A 16818-nucleotide genomic window follows, 5' to 3' on the forward strand; every position below is an offset into this window, starting at 1 on the left:
CTGGAAACGGATCAAATAGCTGTCCTGAAAAGTCATCTCAAGCAGTCATGATAAACTACCTAGTATGATGTCTGGAATATAGTAAGTGCTCATCCAAAGTTGATTCTTATTATAATAAAAGAGTCCTCACAATCTTGTTGAAGTCCCAGACCTTATTCCACCACTGTGTCTGTTCTACAACAGAGCTGAAAGAGTGCTCAACTGGGAGCTAGAGTGTAGGGTTTAGATCTGGCTCTTGGCACTGTCTAGCTGATACTCTGGGTATGCCATTTGTTTTCTCTCAATGTGGGCTCTGCATTTATAAGAATAAGGAAATTGTCTAGGCCATCACTGTCCAGTATGATTAGCCCTTATGCACATGTTGATATTGAGCATTTGAAATGTGACTAGTCCATACACAGAGGTACTGGAAATGTAAAACATACACTGGACTTTGAAGCCTTAGTATGAAAAAAAGAATGTAAAATATCTCATTAATACTTTAATACTGATTGTATATTGAAATGATAATAATCTGGATGCATTGCATTTACCTGTTTCTTTTTACTTTTTTTAATTGGCTACTAGAAAATTTTAAATTACATTTGTGGCACATATTATATGTCTATTATACAACACTAGTATTCTCTGGGGTCACTTCCATTTTAACATTCTATTTAAATGGGGTCAGATTCTTTTTTGCACTTATTTTTACCAGAATGTTTTCTAGAACTTACCAACATATCAAAACAGTTTGGATAAGTTACATTACAGTTAAAAAATAAGAACCTCCAATGAAGATGGAGAAGGTAAAGGCATAGGAAGGATAGTTATTAAACCAGAAGACCTAGCCTGAGGAAACATATGTCATTATAGATCAAATTTTGCTCAGGGTTCTAACTGTCAATGCATTTCAACCACTAGTCCTTCTTGGTCATCCTAGACACCATCAATTGCAAAAGAAAGAAGAAATATTTTATTCAATGAAGCTGAATGGTAACAACAGCCATGACATAGAAGAATAACCAACAGCTAGGAAAGGTATCAGACTATGAGTATATTGAGTTGTACCACAATGACTTTGAACCCCTGGGGAAACTGGCATTTATTTAAATAAATATAGTCTAATATATATCTTTTAGTATTACAGAAATCCAAATTAAACATTAATTGTGACAGAGAGATTTACTTTAGTGCCTAAACTTGCCGTATTGAGAAGTCATAAAAATATTTCACGTAGAATCTCTCTTGGCTAAAAGCAATTATAATATCCTTGTAGCACACGTATTAATGTGAGGCAAGGCTACAATACAAATGTAGTATGGAAAAAGCAAAGTAACAGAAAGGGAAGACACACTGGAATATAATTATTCAACATTCAAATACGTCATAGTCACAAAAATGAATTTAACCACCCAATTAAAATATTATAGAGGTTAGCTCAGTTAGGATCCAAAATACGAGTATATAAGTTAATTCAGGATTTGAACAAAGAAGCTCTAAAATTTTTGTATATATTATAACTTTGACATTGATTGAGAAAGGGGTAAAGGAATTCTAATTATTTAGTCTGGAGAAGAAACTGATGTGACATTACTTCAAATAAATGAATATTATGAAAAAGAATTTGCAAAGGATTTCCAATATTATTGGGATCAAATAGAGGAATTTGGGCCAAATGCAGTGTTCTTTCCAACTCTTACATTTTAAAACATTAAGAGTCTTATTGCTCTGTCTTTGCTTTGCTTTCCTTGCCTCTCTGGTTGGAACTGTGGGAAAGAAAATTTTTCCTTTTCTGATTTGGTGCATATTTCATTTCACCATGCATCCTAGTGCCCAGTCATAGGTCACTTCATTCTTCCCGTATTTTGTCATGTCATTATTTTATTAACATCATGACAGAGACTTAATGACTATAAAAGAATAAATTCATCTAAAAAAAGCATTTTCTTCTAGACGGAGGTGAAAGTTGAGATTAAAAGAAGGATGACAATAGAAAAAAAAAATGGAAATTTTAATTTTCCCTGGGTTATCTATGCTTGAACTGCCCTCCATGAGCCGTATAGTTAAAAGTTGGTTGTCTTACCTGAATTTTCTAATTTTCTTAAGAGATTCTTTGAATTCAAAGAGAATTTTAGGTTTTATTAAGATATTTTGTAAATTTTCCAAAAAAAAGAGAGAGAGAGAGAGAGAGAAAGGGTAACAGGGTGATATCTTGTTAAAAGGGGATCTATATGAGGAAGCTGGTCAAAAGTTATTCCTTTTCTTCTTTACAGTGAGAGGGGAGAACAGGACAATCAAGGTTTAAAGAATATTAATGAGTAGGAAAACATTAATCAAAATAGATCTACATCTTGGTACACATAGGTGAAATGACTAGAAGAAAATCAATCAAACTCAGATAACATTGCCTTTGGAGACAGAGAGATCCCTGAGGCTGAGCAGCTATAAAGGGTCTTTAGCTTGATGTGCAGTGGTTTATTTCATTTAAAAAGTGAGTGGAAGCATCTAAGAAAAATGCTAACTGTTGTTAATTAGGAGAAGTAGAATATGGGTGTTGTTTTATTGACTATAGTTTCGTCATGTGAAATTGCCAATATTCAACAGCTTTTTTTTTTTTTTTAATTTTTTTTTTTAAAATAAATTTACTTATTTATTTATTTATTTTTGGCTGCGTTGGGTCTTCGTTTCTGTGCGAGGGCTTTTTCTAGTTGCGGCCAGCGGGGGCCACTCTTCATCGCGGTGCGCGGGCCTCTCACTATCGTGGCCTCTCTTGTTGCGGAGCACAGGCTCCAGACGCGCAGGCTCAGTACTTGTGGCTCACGGGCCTAGTTGCTCCGCGGCATGTGGGATCTTCCCAGACCAGGGCTCGAACCCATGTCCCCTGCGTAGGCGGGCAGATTCTCAACCACTGCGCCACCAGGGAAGCCCCTCAACAGCTTTTGACATCCAAAAATGTAAATTTCACATGATTCAACCTAATATTTTTCTTAACGCTTCAAAATAAAAAATAGAAGCAATCTAAAAAAAAAAAAAAATCTTTATTTTTCAGCCAACACAACACAATGTACTTAATAAAAGATGCCACTGTAAACTTGAAAGCCTTTTGCAGTTTTAAGACAAAATTTAGAAAAGAAGTAAGTGTTGCATTTTCTGGCAATAATGACTTTATCTAATTGGCATTTTAAATCCAAGATCAATTGGGCCACATTTCCGTGTTTAAAGTATATTTGTTTTAATAAAAAAAAAAAAAAAAACCAACCTTCCTTTAAATGCAAAACTGAGAAGTAGATGAGTGAGTGACTGCTGAAGCACGATGCCTTTTCTCTTGATGAACTGACAGTGTAATACTTTTAGAACTGAATGTAGTGTACCCAGAGAATTAAGGGTACATAAGTCCAAACTAAGTAATCTGCAATGATTGGTTTTACTATCTCTCCAGCTACTATGAATAAGTGAGGAAACTAACTGACAAAGAAAGGCAGTGTTTTTTAAGCCACGGTACATAGGGTAGAATTGGTGGAGATCACAACCCTTGACTTAATATTTGCCTGTTGCTGAGCCCACTGAACTTGGCTATGCTCAGAAATACGAGGCGATGCTAGAAGGTGGAATCCTACTCCTAGTCTTCATATGGTGAGAGGAGTGAGGCACACAAGAAAAAGAAAATTACTTACATGTTGAATATAAAGGCTCCCGGGATATAAGTATATCACTGACTTATTATAAGGTAATTTACAGGAGAAGAATAGACATTATTTTAAGTTACCAAGCTGCATTCCTTAAAAAGTATCCCCTAATTTGTCCTGATGAGGGGTCCCTCATCTGAAATCTTTAGGCTTAGTAGAATAAGGCAAGAGGTAGGAAGAGGCTCTGATGGGTGAGTGTAAGAGTTAGTTGAATAGTTGGAAGGCCACAGTGTGGGCTTGGGGCCCAGCAAAAGAATAATTCTTAATTTCAACTTCAGCAGCTTGTAGGGCTACAATGTCTAGTCCTTTAAAAATGCCTCTTTGCAGGAAATGGCAGCTGGGGGCATGTGTTTTCTGTCTACCCACCAGCATCGAAATGCCAGTGAGCTCTGTGTCTTGCTCCTTCCTTGTAGTGTATGGCACTTCATGTCAGCACGTCAAGTAACTGGAGGTCACCAGAGGGATGGAGCACAGAGCCTGCTGTCCGGTGATTAGTTGCGTGGGAGTGCGTATCTCACTATTCTATCCTGATCAAGCCATTGGATACCTAAGAGTCCAAGATCCAAAGTTTGGACCTGGTTTCTCTAAGAGAGGGTGTTTTAGGTTTCTGTTGAAGGGGACATATTTTCAGAATGAAAATGGCAACCATGGTATATCGAAAATATACCATAATAATGACAATATCAACAGTAACAACTAAAATTAATTGAGCATTTACTATTTGACAGACACTGAGCTGACGACTAGAAAGCTTATCTTACAGATTTCTCACAACCCTGTAACAAACATAGGTGCTATCATCATCATATCATCATCATCATCATCATTATTGTGCCCATTTTATACCTGAGAAAACTGAGGCATAGGGAGACTAAATTATGGGCCCAAGGGACTCACAGCTAATAAGTGGCAAAACAGTGATTCAGAACTTGACTGTGTGTCTCAAAAGTCCATGAGCATGAACTTCCTAGAGTTAAAAATTAAATTGTTATCTCTCAACATCATTGTTACCATTTAACCTTTGCCACAAGGTTGGCCTAAGCACCAACCACATGCTTTTGGGAAAAAAAATTTAATGGTAGGTCGACTTCCGCTACATCCCCTTCCATCTGTTTCTTTGCAAAGATGATTGACAACAGAGCATGGAGTTGAAAAATGCTGACAGCATCTGCAGCCCCAGGAGCTCACAGAGGGTAGCTAACTGGAAAGTCACTAACTGATACAGTAACTATTTTCTGTCCCCAAGAGAACCTCAGCACCTGGGAGCAAGGCTCTTGGGCCTTACTCAGAGGGACCAGCATAGTGATGTATAAAGTGGTCCAATATACATGTCAAACAACCAGGGCCATTAGAGATACAGACCTAAGTACCTATTTCACATGAAATGATATTCCAGAATCATACTGTTTTATTATAGTTAAGGCAGCAAAGGGTTAATTTAAAGTAATATCTCATCTCTATAAAAAGACCTTTTCTCCCTTGCTAATATATGACTGTTTATACTCCAAGTTCATTTCTCCTGTCCTAAAGATATTTTATTGCCTGCTAAACTAAGTTTTCTCTAAATTGCTAGAGAAGAAAAGCCCCCCAAACTGCTTATTCCATCAAAACTGGCTCCTGTGTTTTATAGGCCAAAATGAAATCCACTAATCCAGGGCACCAAAGATGAGAGAAGGGTTCTTGATAAGATTTTAAAAAATCCTCTGGAGTCACTGTTGGTCATTACTTAACCTGTCAATCTTATGTAGTCAGTAGGATTCCCTCTACCCACTACGGGATTATTACATTGAGTTATATTGTTTGAGTGATTATCATATAAGCACTGAGAGGAAAGAGAATATGACCAGCTTGCTTCATATTGCATTTTAGAGTATTGCCAAGTGTAAAAAGATGCTTAAGTGCTGGTCATGATGACATGTGGTGAATTAACCCCTGCATCATTGCACAGTCGTTTGGCTGCAGGGTTACGCAGCTTCCTGACAGCCCTATTCCCCAGCAAGTATTGGAAGTTTAGGGAGTGGTACCTGATTCTGACAGCACTCTCAGGGATACAAGTCTGCTAAGGCTTTCTCCTCATACTGTAACACAGAGCACAATTGGGTGACTTGGACCAATATGCTGGCTCTGCCTCTTTCTTGTCATGTGACCCTGTGCATAATTTAATTTTCCTGAATCTTACTTTTCTAATCAGTATAGTGAGAACAGGGCTTCTTTTCCTCTCTGCCTCACTAGCCTGTTATGATGTAGATTGAAATAAGAAAAACTGTAGGAAAATACTTTGAAGAATAGGTAAGTACGATAATAATACACTGGCATTGTTGAGGATTTTGAGTGGTATGTGTGCATGAGAGAGAGAGAGAAACAGGGAGACACATACACAGAGAGAGAGAGAGAGCATGTGAGAGCACACTGTGCAAATACAAGTAGAAGTAGCTGGTTTGGAGAATTTAGACTTATTACTTTGTTATAATTTTAATGCTTTCTCCTCACTTTATAGATTGGTGATTGGTCAGTAGCTTTCTCCTCACTTTATAGATTGGTGATTGGTCAGTAATTATGGTTAAATGTTTAGCATCTACTTTGAATACCTCCTGGGAAAACCACGAATAAGTTATCATTAGTCTACCACATACTTCCTGAACAAAAAAGGAACTCATTCAGCTCTGAGTATTTATCTAAGGCATGGAGAACTTGGTTTAACTCCCTAGATATCTGTAGTGTCATTAAGTTTATCCAAATATTTAATCTAGATTCTACATGCTTTCATTTAAGGCCATTCTGTCTGGCTCTCTCCTCATCAGTTAATCTATATAATAGTGCTCTCTGGCTCTATCCTTTCTATTCTATCCTTTCATATTTCTGGGGACAGTTATCACCCCAAATAATTTCATTTTATTTCTGAGCCAATTCTCTTTTCCTTGACTCAAAGACCATCATTTAGAAATATTTATCACTTTTAGTTGGTCTCTTCTGAAATCTGAAACACATTGTATCCACTCATTTAAATTCAGGATCATGGGCCCTTGCTAGTCCTTGCTATATGAATCAAGGAAAAGCGTCCTTGTCCAAACTGCCTTGCCATTCTCCAATCACTGTGTGTACCTGTTAGGCTCATCTAAAAGAACACAAGTGAGCAGGGAGGAAAAAGCACCTTCAGGGGAGGAAGTGGCTCTTACCACAAAGACTTCACAGCAGATGCAAAGGCCACTGTTCTTGGTAAAGGCGTGAGTTATATCCAAGAGAGCAGGTCTTGTCATGGGTCCCCCTGTTAAGACAATGCACTGGGGCCTGGAAGTGGAGAAGAGAAGATGTGAGAACTGGCCATGGCAAGAAGCCTGTGAGCCCAGAACCACCCCAATGGAATGGGCTGGTACAGAAGGCTTGGCAAAATGGGACAACCGCTCTCCTATTTCTTGGGTTTCTCACTAGAAGTCTTGAATCATCATGACTTCCTGCGAATCTTGCCATCTTTGCATTCTTAGTTTAGTTAGTGACAGTAAAAATGTAAAGTAAGGAAAAGGTAGTCTTGGGTTCCCCCTGTCTTTTTCCTCTGGACAATACCCTATCCCAAATCCCCAATACAACCTGTCCTTTTCCAACCAGTATTTTCATGTTATTTTCCTTCACCCTCCTTTCAAAGCTTGTGGTTTGAGGTTCCATTCAAAATAAGATATAACTAATGAAGAACTTAGAGTGTAACTTCTCCTAAGGGAATTCAGTAAGCCACAAAGCCTTAAGCTGAATGGAGACAGCAACAATGATTAATGTGTGTGGGGATTTGGGGACATCTCTCTGAAATCATGTCACTGAGATCCCCTCTCTATCTGTTCATGGAAGGTGACAGCCAGCACTATGAGAGATTATAGCTGGGGGTGAGCATAGCTCAGAGTAGAAGAAAAGAAGCACTCATTCATAGGAGGTGCTGTCGTGAAAATGCGGCAGTTTTGTAAGACTGCCTATCTTAGAATATATCCATAAAGCGTGTAACTAGTGCATTGGTCTCCCGTAGAGGAAAGCTACTTCTAATGTGAAATAACACCAGGATGCCTGAGAAGCCAGTTTTACCTGAAATTTTTCACATGGTCTTCCACTGTAGTTAGTTCCAGAGCATTGTCTAAAGCACTCACGTAGGAAAGAGCCTGTGTGGAGGAGCCCCAGTTCACATCTGTGGACGAAGGAGAAATCTGGCATAAAAGCACCCAGCTTCCCTCTGTATACTGTGAATATTTTTATAAGCCACCCCCTTCTATGATTTTCCTTGGCTATGTCAGCAGTGACGAACACCCAAGTAAGAGAAAACATAATGTAGTATTTCCTAGAAAGAGAAGTGTGTCCTTCTATGAACACTTTGTGAATTCTTAGAAGTGAGACCTCTCTTTCCAGCTAAGGATCAGACTTTAGAGCTGCAGCCTAAGAAACCTTACTTGGTGGGATAGGCTGTGTTATAACCACATTGCAGGCAGATAGATTTGGGAAAATGGTCAGCCCCTGAATAAATTCAAGAGGTCTTCACAAATTCTTAAACTGAAAAGAAAAGAGGCATTTCTGCATACATAAGACAGTGTGCAGTAATCTTTATATTTGAATAATGAAACTGAATAGCTCGGGAATTCTTACTTCCAGGTGTCCATGAAGAGGGTCAATCTTTAGCAAGCATTTTAGTTTAATTTTTTTAGGACCTAATCTTCATAACAAGGGAGGTAAGCACTGCCATGTCCTGACTTAAATTAAAAAAATTAAATATTAGATGGATCCTCTAAATTTTATAAGAAGTCCCTGATGGGAATGTACAGATTCATCCCAGATGGCAGACAGAACCATCTCCTCAGTCTTGCTCAGAATAGCCAGGAAAATGATGAGATATAATTATCTGGAGATAAAGAAGATTAATATTGATTGTGTTGACTATGCACTGGGCATTTAGCATAGCTTAGGTTCTTTCATTCTTTTAAAAGCCCTATTAATCAATTGGATATTTATATGCAAAAAAATCAGCCTTGAGCCATTCCTCACACTACAAAAATTAACTCAAAATGGATGAGACATAAATTAAAAATTTAAAGCATTAAAACTTTCAGAAGAAGTTTGTAACCTTGGATTAGGGAAAGATAGATTAGAAGCAAAAAGCCCAACCATAAAAGAAAAACATGATAAATTAGACTTTATAAGAATTAAGAATGTCTGCTCTTCAAAAAAAAACTATAAGGAAAATGAAAAAACAAGTCACAGACCTGCAGAAAACATTTGCAAAACATGTACTGCTAAAGGATTTGCATCTAGAATATATAAAGAGGTCTTACCACTGAATAATAAGAAAACAAACAACTCAAAAAATGGGCAAAAAATTTAAACAGACACTTGACAAAAGAAGATATGTGGATGGCAAATAAGATGTTTGACATCATTAGTCATCGGGAAAATGCAGACCAAACCACACCGATTAGAATTTTTTTTTAAAAAATCAACTGACAGTAATAAGTGCTACCAAGGATGCAGAGCAAATAGGACTTCCATTCACTGCTGTTAGGAATGGAAAATGATACTGCTACTTTGGAAAACAGTTTGGCAGTTTCTTATAAAGTTATGTGTACACTTATTATATAATCATAAATCCCACTCCTAGAGAAACGAAAACATATGTCCACATAAAGCCCTGTGTGTGAATGTTTATAGCAGTTTTAGATATAATCACCCCAAGCTGGAAACAACCCAAAGGTCCATCAAAGGTGAATACATTTTTTAAAAAATTGAGATATATTCATACAATGGAATACTACTCAACAACAAAAAGGAACAAAATACTTTTACCTGCAACAACATGGATGAATCTAAAAACCTCATGTTAAGTGAAAGAAAGCATACACAAAGGCTACACACTATTTTATATGGTTCTGCATAATACTCTGGAAAAGACAAAGCTATAGGAACAGAAATCAGAAAAGTTGTTGCTAGGGGCTAAGTTGGGGGGAAGAGATTGCGCAGAATCTTTTAGCAATGACGGAAATGTCCTCTATCTTGATTGTGGTGTTGGTTACAAGACTGGGTAAGTTTGTTACAACTTACAGACTGTACATCTAAAGGGGGTTAATATTACCATACATAAATTATACCTGATGTTAAAATGGATAAAGTGATAAAGAAAAGCAACAAAAGCACACCCTCCAAAGTAGTTACTACCTTCTCTATTTTACTTGTGGAGTAATGGTAAGGAGAGTGTGAGGATGGCTCAGGGCCTGTCTGGCCCCTGAGACTGGACCTCTGAGTACTGCACTCCTTAATCTCTAGCCTCTCCCAGCTTCAATCCATCCTTCTCACTGGTTCTAGAGGTAACATCCAAAGTTCATATCCAACTGAATGATCTATGGCAGCTTCTTGCTGCTCCATATTCTTTAGCACGACACTTAAGTTTGTTTATCTGGCCCAACCTACCCTTCCAGGCTCACCTTCAGGCCCCTTCTCCTCAGCACCCGAGGACTCCATCGTGGTAAAGGCCTTGGAGCTTCCTAAATATGCCACATACTTGCATGCTTCCTAACTTCACTCACACTTTTTCTTCTGCCTAGAATAACCTCCCCTGGCTCTATCTGATTAACCCATCCTAGTCTCTTGCCTTTTTTAAAAAAAGTAGCTTATGTGTTCATTCAACAAGTATTTATAAGTGCCTACTGAGTGCTTGACCCTGGGAACAAAAGCCATGAACCAGGGAAGTTTTCTTTTCTTTTCTTTTATAAATTTATTTACTTTATTTATTTTTTTGGCTATGTTGGGTCTTCGTTGCTGCACGTGGGCTTTCTCTAGTTGTGGCGAGTGGGGGCTGCTCTTCGTTTCAGTGCGCAAGCTTCTCATTGTGGTGGCTTCTCTTGTTGCGGAGCACGGGCTCTAGGCGTGTGGGCTTCTGTAGTTGTGGCTCACGGGCTCAGTAGTTGTGGCTCGCAGGCTCAGTAGTTGTGGCTCGTGGGCTCTAGAGCGCAGGCTCAGTAGTTGTGGCGCATGGGCTTAGCTGCTCCACGGCATGTGGGATCTTCCCGGACCAGGGCTCGAACCCGTGTCACCTGCATTGGCAGGCGGATTTTTAACCGCTGTGCCACCGGGGAAGCCCAGGGAAGTTTTCTTGTACATCTCTACTCACAGTTAGTCATTTCTTCTCCTTTTCTCAGTAACTTGTTCATGTCACTCTCACGGTGCTTGCTATATTGTAGTATAGTTAATTGCTTATGTGTAAGACTGTGCTTCCTGAGGACAGGGACTATATCTCATTTATCAGGACTTTAGAAGGTGATATAGTGGACAGCTTGTGGGGTTTGGTATCATACACACTCTAGTTAACATATCAGCTCCATCCCATCCTGACGGTTACCTCAGCAAGTGGTCATCTCTTTGAACTCCAGTTTCTTCATCTGTAAAATGGGACTAATAGTACCTAATATACAGCACTACTGTGAGGATTAAATGAGTACATTTAAGGTGCTCAACGAGTTTAACTATTGATATCATAGTACATCATATTATTAATATCCACCATACACATGGCACACCTAAACACACAGAAGCTGCCAAATAAACATCTGCTGAGTGAATGGATAGTTAGAGAGTTCTTAGGAAACCCCCTGCAATACAATCTTATCTTACCTGGCTTCTTGTAAGTCACATAGATATAGAGGAAGAACTCAATGACATAGGTGATGACAGCTGCCCACCAGTTGATGACAAACATGACTGCACAGCACAAAATAGCTCCAAAAAGAGACACCCACATGTTGTAAATACCGTATGCAGGTCTCCATCCTGAAATTAAAAAAAAATCTGTGTGCCCAGGAAAAAATTCCACACTATCACCATCATACCGCTGTGTATTATTAGACTGTAGGTAACATGGTTTCTTTCCTAGCATAAAAATCAGAACTTTTACGTCAAGTTCCTAACTCTATTATTTGTTTTCTGTGATCTTGGTCCCTGGCCTATGAAGGTGTAATTACACCAAATCAGAAAGCTGTGAAATGTAGAAAATGTGTCAATCATAGCCCCTCCGCACTTCCTGCATGCCGGGATGTCTTCCCAAACAACGAATCCCTAAGCGTCTGATATCTATGCCATCAAGGGTTGAAAGGAGGCAGGAGAGATGGAAAGAGTGGGGAGTAGCTGGTGGGGGGGCAGGTGCTTGGGGGATGAACACCTTGGTGGCTCAAGAAAGAGAAGGTTAAGACAATAGGCTTATTGTTCCCATGGGGAAGGCAGAGCAGTCATCAAAAGTCAATCCACTGACTTCGTGCTAGCTCTTCTTTTACTCTAAGAGTATCGTGCTTGCCCTTTCAGAAATAATAATCTATGGCAAAAGAGGGAGAAATTTTTCTGTAATGGCTTCTTAAACGTGATGCATTAATTTATCATGCCTTTTGCAAAGAAAATATTTCTCACCATTCATATATGCATGGGGGTTTCCGTGTTCTATTAGTTCCCTGAAATGAAAGAAGCTGGGAGACAGTATGGTCAGGATAAAGGAGCTCTGATTTGAACGGCACATTTGGTCTACGGGTAAAGCATATTTTAAATTTGGAGTTGCCAAAACACAACAGAACTTTCCGTCTTCAGGAGCAATTTCCAAAGTGGCCACAAGATGGAAATAGCACTTCAAGAACATCACTGGAAATGCCTTTATTTTTCTCAGTCTGACTCGTGTGTGTGTGTGTGTGTGTGTGTTTCTGTGCTTTTCTGTTTTTCCTCTTTTCCTCCTTCCTTTCCACTCTTACCCCTGCCAACCTCAGTTACTTCACTTTGTTTTTTAAAAATGAACACAACATGGTATGGCAGCACACATTTCTATGATCTGCTGTATTCCCTGACTAGAACCTTCTGTTCTCTATTTAAAACAAGGCAACAAAACAGAAACAAAAATTCTTCAGTTATCTTTGGAGCCTAGTGGCCTTGAGTGGATGAGGCTCTCCTTCCATGTATATTTTGTCATATTTGCAGCAGGTTTTCCAAAGGAGGTTTGAGTTCCTGGCAGACCGTAATAAAGTGAAGATGTGTTTATATCCTTGATAAAAGTCCTTGTAGTGAAGAACTTTCTGAGGGCTGATAAAGACAAGTCTCTATTCTGGTGGAAAGGCAGAAGAAAATTAGAATTTCTTCTAACTGGCCAGTGGAAGCAAAGAAGAGGTGAGGGGTGACAAAGATAGGGGAAGGTTCTTTGGTGTGAAATTTTGCACCACTTTAAACAACAGTGTGAGGAGTGTAGGGATGTCACCAGCTTCAATGTGAATTTGCACTGACTGCACTCAGCAGGCAATTATGGGAACTATCATCCTTCTCTTCTGCACCATGGGCAGGAAACAAATTGATAGTAAGGAAGTTGCAAATACATACATTCATTCCACTTCTGTGGTCACTTTCACCCTGGAAATAAATGGTGGTGTTTTTCTATTGCTGAAATAAATGTGGTTTCTCTTGCAATGAATAATTTATTGCTGCAGGAGAAAATTGACTTTATGGTTGGTCAAAAAGGCCATTGCTCAAATGATTCTTTTTCTATTTCAGAAGTCATCCCCCAACTTACCAAAATAAAGTGAATTACACCACCCACTAGGATATAAGGAAACATATAAACACAGATCAGGCACTTTTCACTGACTTATTTCATTTTATTGAGACAAACTGTTTGCTTAGATTTATTTTAGTTTTGAAAAGTCAACTTACCTGGAGATTTGGCATAAGAGGCATGAAAGCAGGAGAAATTAATAAGTGCGTATGAGGCCAGGAAAAAGTTGGAGATGATGGGAGCAATGGTATTCAGTTCCGCTGTGAACGAAGCAGAATTGAGTATGTACATATGAGTGATGAGACCAGGGGCTGAACAGCTGTTATAGCCTGGAAACTTGACTTTATTTGGAAATTGAAAGCATAGCTAGCATCTGTCAAAGTTTAAGAAGTTAGTGATTTTTCTTTGGGGCTGCACTCATTTACAAATATATTTTCAGCCAGGGTTTCTATAAAGTAAGAAACAAGAAAACTTACCAATCAAAAAATATAGACAATCAAGACCTCTACCTACAGAAGATTCGAGTGGGAGTGGATAGAGTATTTGGAGACCAGGCAGATGACAAACTCCCCTGTAGCTATTTCAGAGGTACCAAACATAGTGTTCTTTATCTGCTTTGTATACAATCAAAAGGTTCTGCAGGGTGACAGGTTAGTTAAATACCAGTGCACCAGAATCATCTAATTGGATACATCTCTGCATATACCCAGCTTGCTCTCTCTGACTTTCAGAATTTTTGTTAGTCATTTGTACTTTTCTACATCTCTAAAGAATTCTACCTCTCAAGGTTTGCCAAAAAAAGTTTTACCTCAGTATCTAAATGTCCAATATGGTTGAATCCTAGCTGGGTTGTTTACTATATGATATAAAAATAATTTAGAGACATTCTCATTTATCTGAAAATCAGACAGCTATCAACCTCAGTGATGCAAATGTAGGTGGCAGCTGGGTGTGAATCTAGAACACGGACGCCAGCAAGAAAGTAGGCAAAAATAGCTGCCACGAAGCTGGCGCCACGAAGCTAAGCTACAGCGTTCTGAAAGAGTGACCTTTGAGAGTATTATTTAATTTATACGATTTTTAAAATTTTGGGCTATTTGATCACTTAAATGCAGTCTAGGACAATAATTTGAAGTCTTAAAGTTTAAATTACACAATTGAAACATATCTACACATAATCACTTTTTTACTTAATTTTAAAAAATGTAACAAACATAGATTTAAAAAAAATAAACATTAGAGTGATTATGTGTAGATATAGAGAGTCACTTCCTGAGTTTATGTGATGAGGAGGAGCCCCCACTGTTTGGCACCACTGCTGAATCTGGCTCTGCCTGTCTATGCATAGGTACCATCATCCTTGCCTTTTGCTTCTTTTCCTCTAATATGCTCACCCACAGTCGTGGTACCCTAGGGAGGAGTGAGGAATGTGCAGGCTAACTATGATGCATGTGCCTCTCCAAGATTGTGTAGCTATTTCTATATTGCTTAGGGAGGAGGAGCCGAGATTATTGCTTAAGGAGAAAGAGCTGAGCTAAGTGGTTCTCAAACCTTAGTGGTCTGTGAATTTCAGGAACTTGTAAGAATCAGATTCCTTTATCACCAGAGATTCTAACTCTGGCCTTGGGCCTAACGAATCTGCACTTTAACAAACCCACAGGTGATTTTCATTCTGACACAGGTGGTCAACAGACCACATTTTGAGAGCAGACACTTCACCTCTCCTGCTGGCTGTCAGGAGATGTAAAGACAGGTGGCAGCTGGGGGACACTGTGGGATTAGACAATATTGGGTGGGTTGGAGGAAGGCTTCGCTTGCATTTGGTTGGATGGATTTCCCACATTCAGATTCAAAGAAGAGATTAAAGTCCAAAGCCCACCTCAAGTCCCCAAAGGTCCTCCACACACAGGATTTCTCATTTCCTTCTTAGACAGACTCCAGTATTCCCAAATGGGGTATTAAACATAAAACAGGTAATGTCTCGAGCTCAAAGGAAAACCCTATGAGTAATCAGAATTCTTTGGCTTTCAGTAAGAACAAGAAAACTACAAACCAATAAGAATGAATGCCATGGCTATAACAAAAGTGAGAAAGTATCCTCTCAGGGGCTCATTGTTTTTCCCATATCCCTTTGCAAAGAACTGCAGGGCTTTGTAGATGTTGTCCTTGCACAGAGCCTAATGGAAAAGAAGAGGAGAAATTCGTCATTTATATCTATGCACAGTCATTTTCCCTGGGTGATTCTAACAAGATTTGGGGAAAGACGAAGTGATACATAATATGAAGCACAAGTTAACACTGCAGTTTATCATTCTTTATACTATTTGAATTGATCTTGACTATGTGGCAGACATAGCATTGGAGCCAGGTGCAAACATTAAACTGCTTCAGAAAGTGATGGAAAATGATTGCCGGTGAGAATGGATATTTCAGCTTGATCCATGTTCAGTGGCAACAGAAGGAGGGAGAAGCACATGCTCTTGTGCCTTTGTCACCTGGAAAACTTTGGGTGCGCTGACGAGGGAGGCCAGGGCCGAGGAGAGTGTTGCAGAAAAGATGCCAGCAGTGATGAGGGGGCCAAACCCTGACACCATGCTCATGACCTTGAGGAGAGAGGTTCAAGTTAGGCGACTCAGCCAACAGAGAGTAAAACAAAAAAAATTTAAGCCAAAATTTTATGCACATGCTTCCCTTTCCACTTTCTGTGATTTGGAATCTCTTTAATGAGCTATTTGCTTCTAGGCATATATTTTTTCCCCTGCTTCATTCTCAAGTTCTTAATAATTGTTTTTTCCAAAATGGAAATGGCTTTGTTATTGTTTGTTCTTTTTCTTTTTTAAATAAAAATAATAAATGCTCACCACAATACATCCAGAAGATACTGTAAAGAATAAACAGGGAAATGATTTCAAGGATTTTGACATTTTCCCCCTCTGTCCTTTCTGGGAATCTGTTTCTTGGATAATGGGAAATTCTATTCAGCAGAAAGTGGTATTTTAATAAGGTTTGGGGAGGGACCCAGCTGTTTACCAATCTTTTTAAAGGCATTAGCCTTTCTTGTTCTTCCTGCACATAGAGGCTTTTCAAACCTTTGCTTTTTCTGTGCTCATTAAACATAATTTTAGATCTGAGACATGATGAGATTCTATCAATTTAAGTCATATTTTGGAATAATGACTTCAGCTGAGTTAATTTCTCTTTGTTGGTTGTTAAACTAGATGAATGAAGCCTTCACGACAAATTTGCTTCTCCCTCTGCTCACCAATCATTCAGACAAATTAATATGTTTTAGGTTCCACAGTTTTCCCAACTTCCCTTGTTCCTTCCCCCTCACTTACCTCCCCCCAACTGCCACTCACAGTTTCCCTCTTGGCCTTGTCCTCCACACACTCCAGGACCACAACAGAGGCTTTTCCTAAGCTGAAGCCCAGGCATGAAATGCATTCCTAGTGCTAGCTAATCAAAGTCTCTCCATCTCCCCACCAGGAAATCTTACACAGTTGATTGGAAGATGCATAATGGCGGTGGTAATCTTTCCCTGGTGACGCAATTCATACAACTGCCTGTTCTCCCCCCACCACAGTGAGTGTAACCACATAATGAATGCCTGTATGA

General features: G+C 39.0%; 1 protein-coding gene and 1 long non-coding RNA gene across 8 annotated transcripts in view; one reads left to right on the plus strand and one right to left on the minus strand.

The window, feature by feature from the left end:
* Window positions 1-16818, plus strand: part of LOC132359410 (uncharacterized) — an 86284-nt gene that overhangs the window by 62180 nt on the left and 7286 nt on the right. The window lies entirely within an intron of this gene.
* SLC12A1 (solute carrier family 12 member 1) overlaps window positions 1-16818 on the minus strand; it is a 93063-nt gene that overhangs the window by 34510 nt on the left and 41735 nt on the right. For all 7 annotated transcript variants that reach the window (XM_059913341.1, XM_059913346.1, XM_059913345.1 and 4 more), the window contains 6 exons: window positions 15699-15806; window positions 15257-15380; window positions 13362-13463; window positions 11298-11453; window positions 7734-7833; window positions 6845-6956 (listed from right to left, as the gene is read on the minus strand). In XM_059913341.1, the coding sequence (XP_059769324.1) occupies window positions 6845-6956; window positions 7734-7833; window positions 11298-11453; window positions 13362-13463; window positions 15257-15380; window positions 15699-15806 (702 nt within the window). The remainder of the gene's footprint in view (window positions 1-6844; window positions 6957-7733; window positions 7834-11297; window positions 11454-13361; window positions 13464-15256; window positions 15381-15698; window positions 15807-16818) is intronic.

Source organism: Balaenoptera ricei, chromosome 2 (genome assembly GCF_028023285.1).
Source record: "Balaenoptera ricei isolate mBalRic1 chromosome 2, mBalRic1.hap2, whole genome shotgun sequence".
NCBI lineage: Eukaryota > Metazoa > Chordata > Mammalia > Artiodactyla > Balaenopteridae > Balaenoptera > Balaenoptera ricei.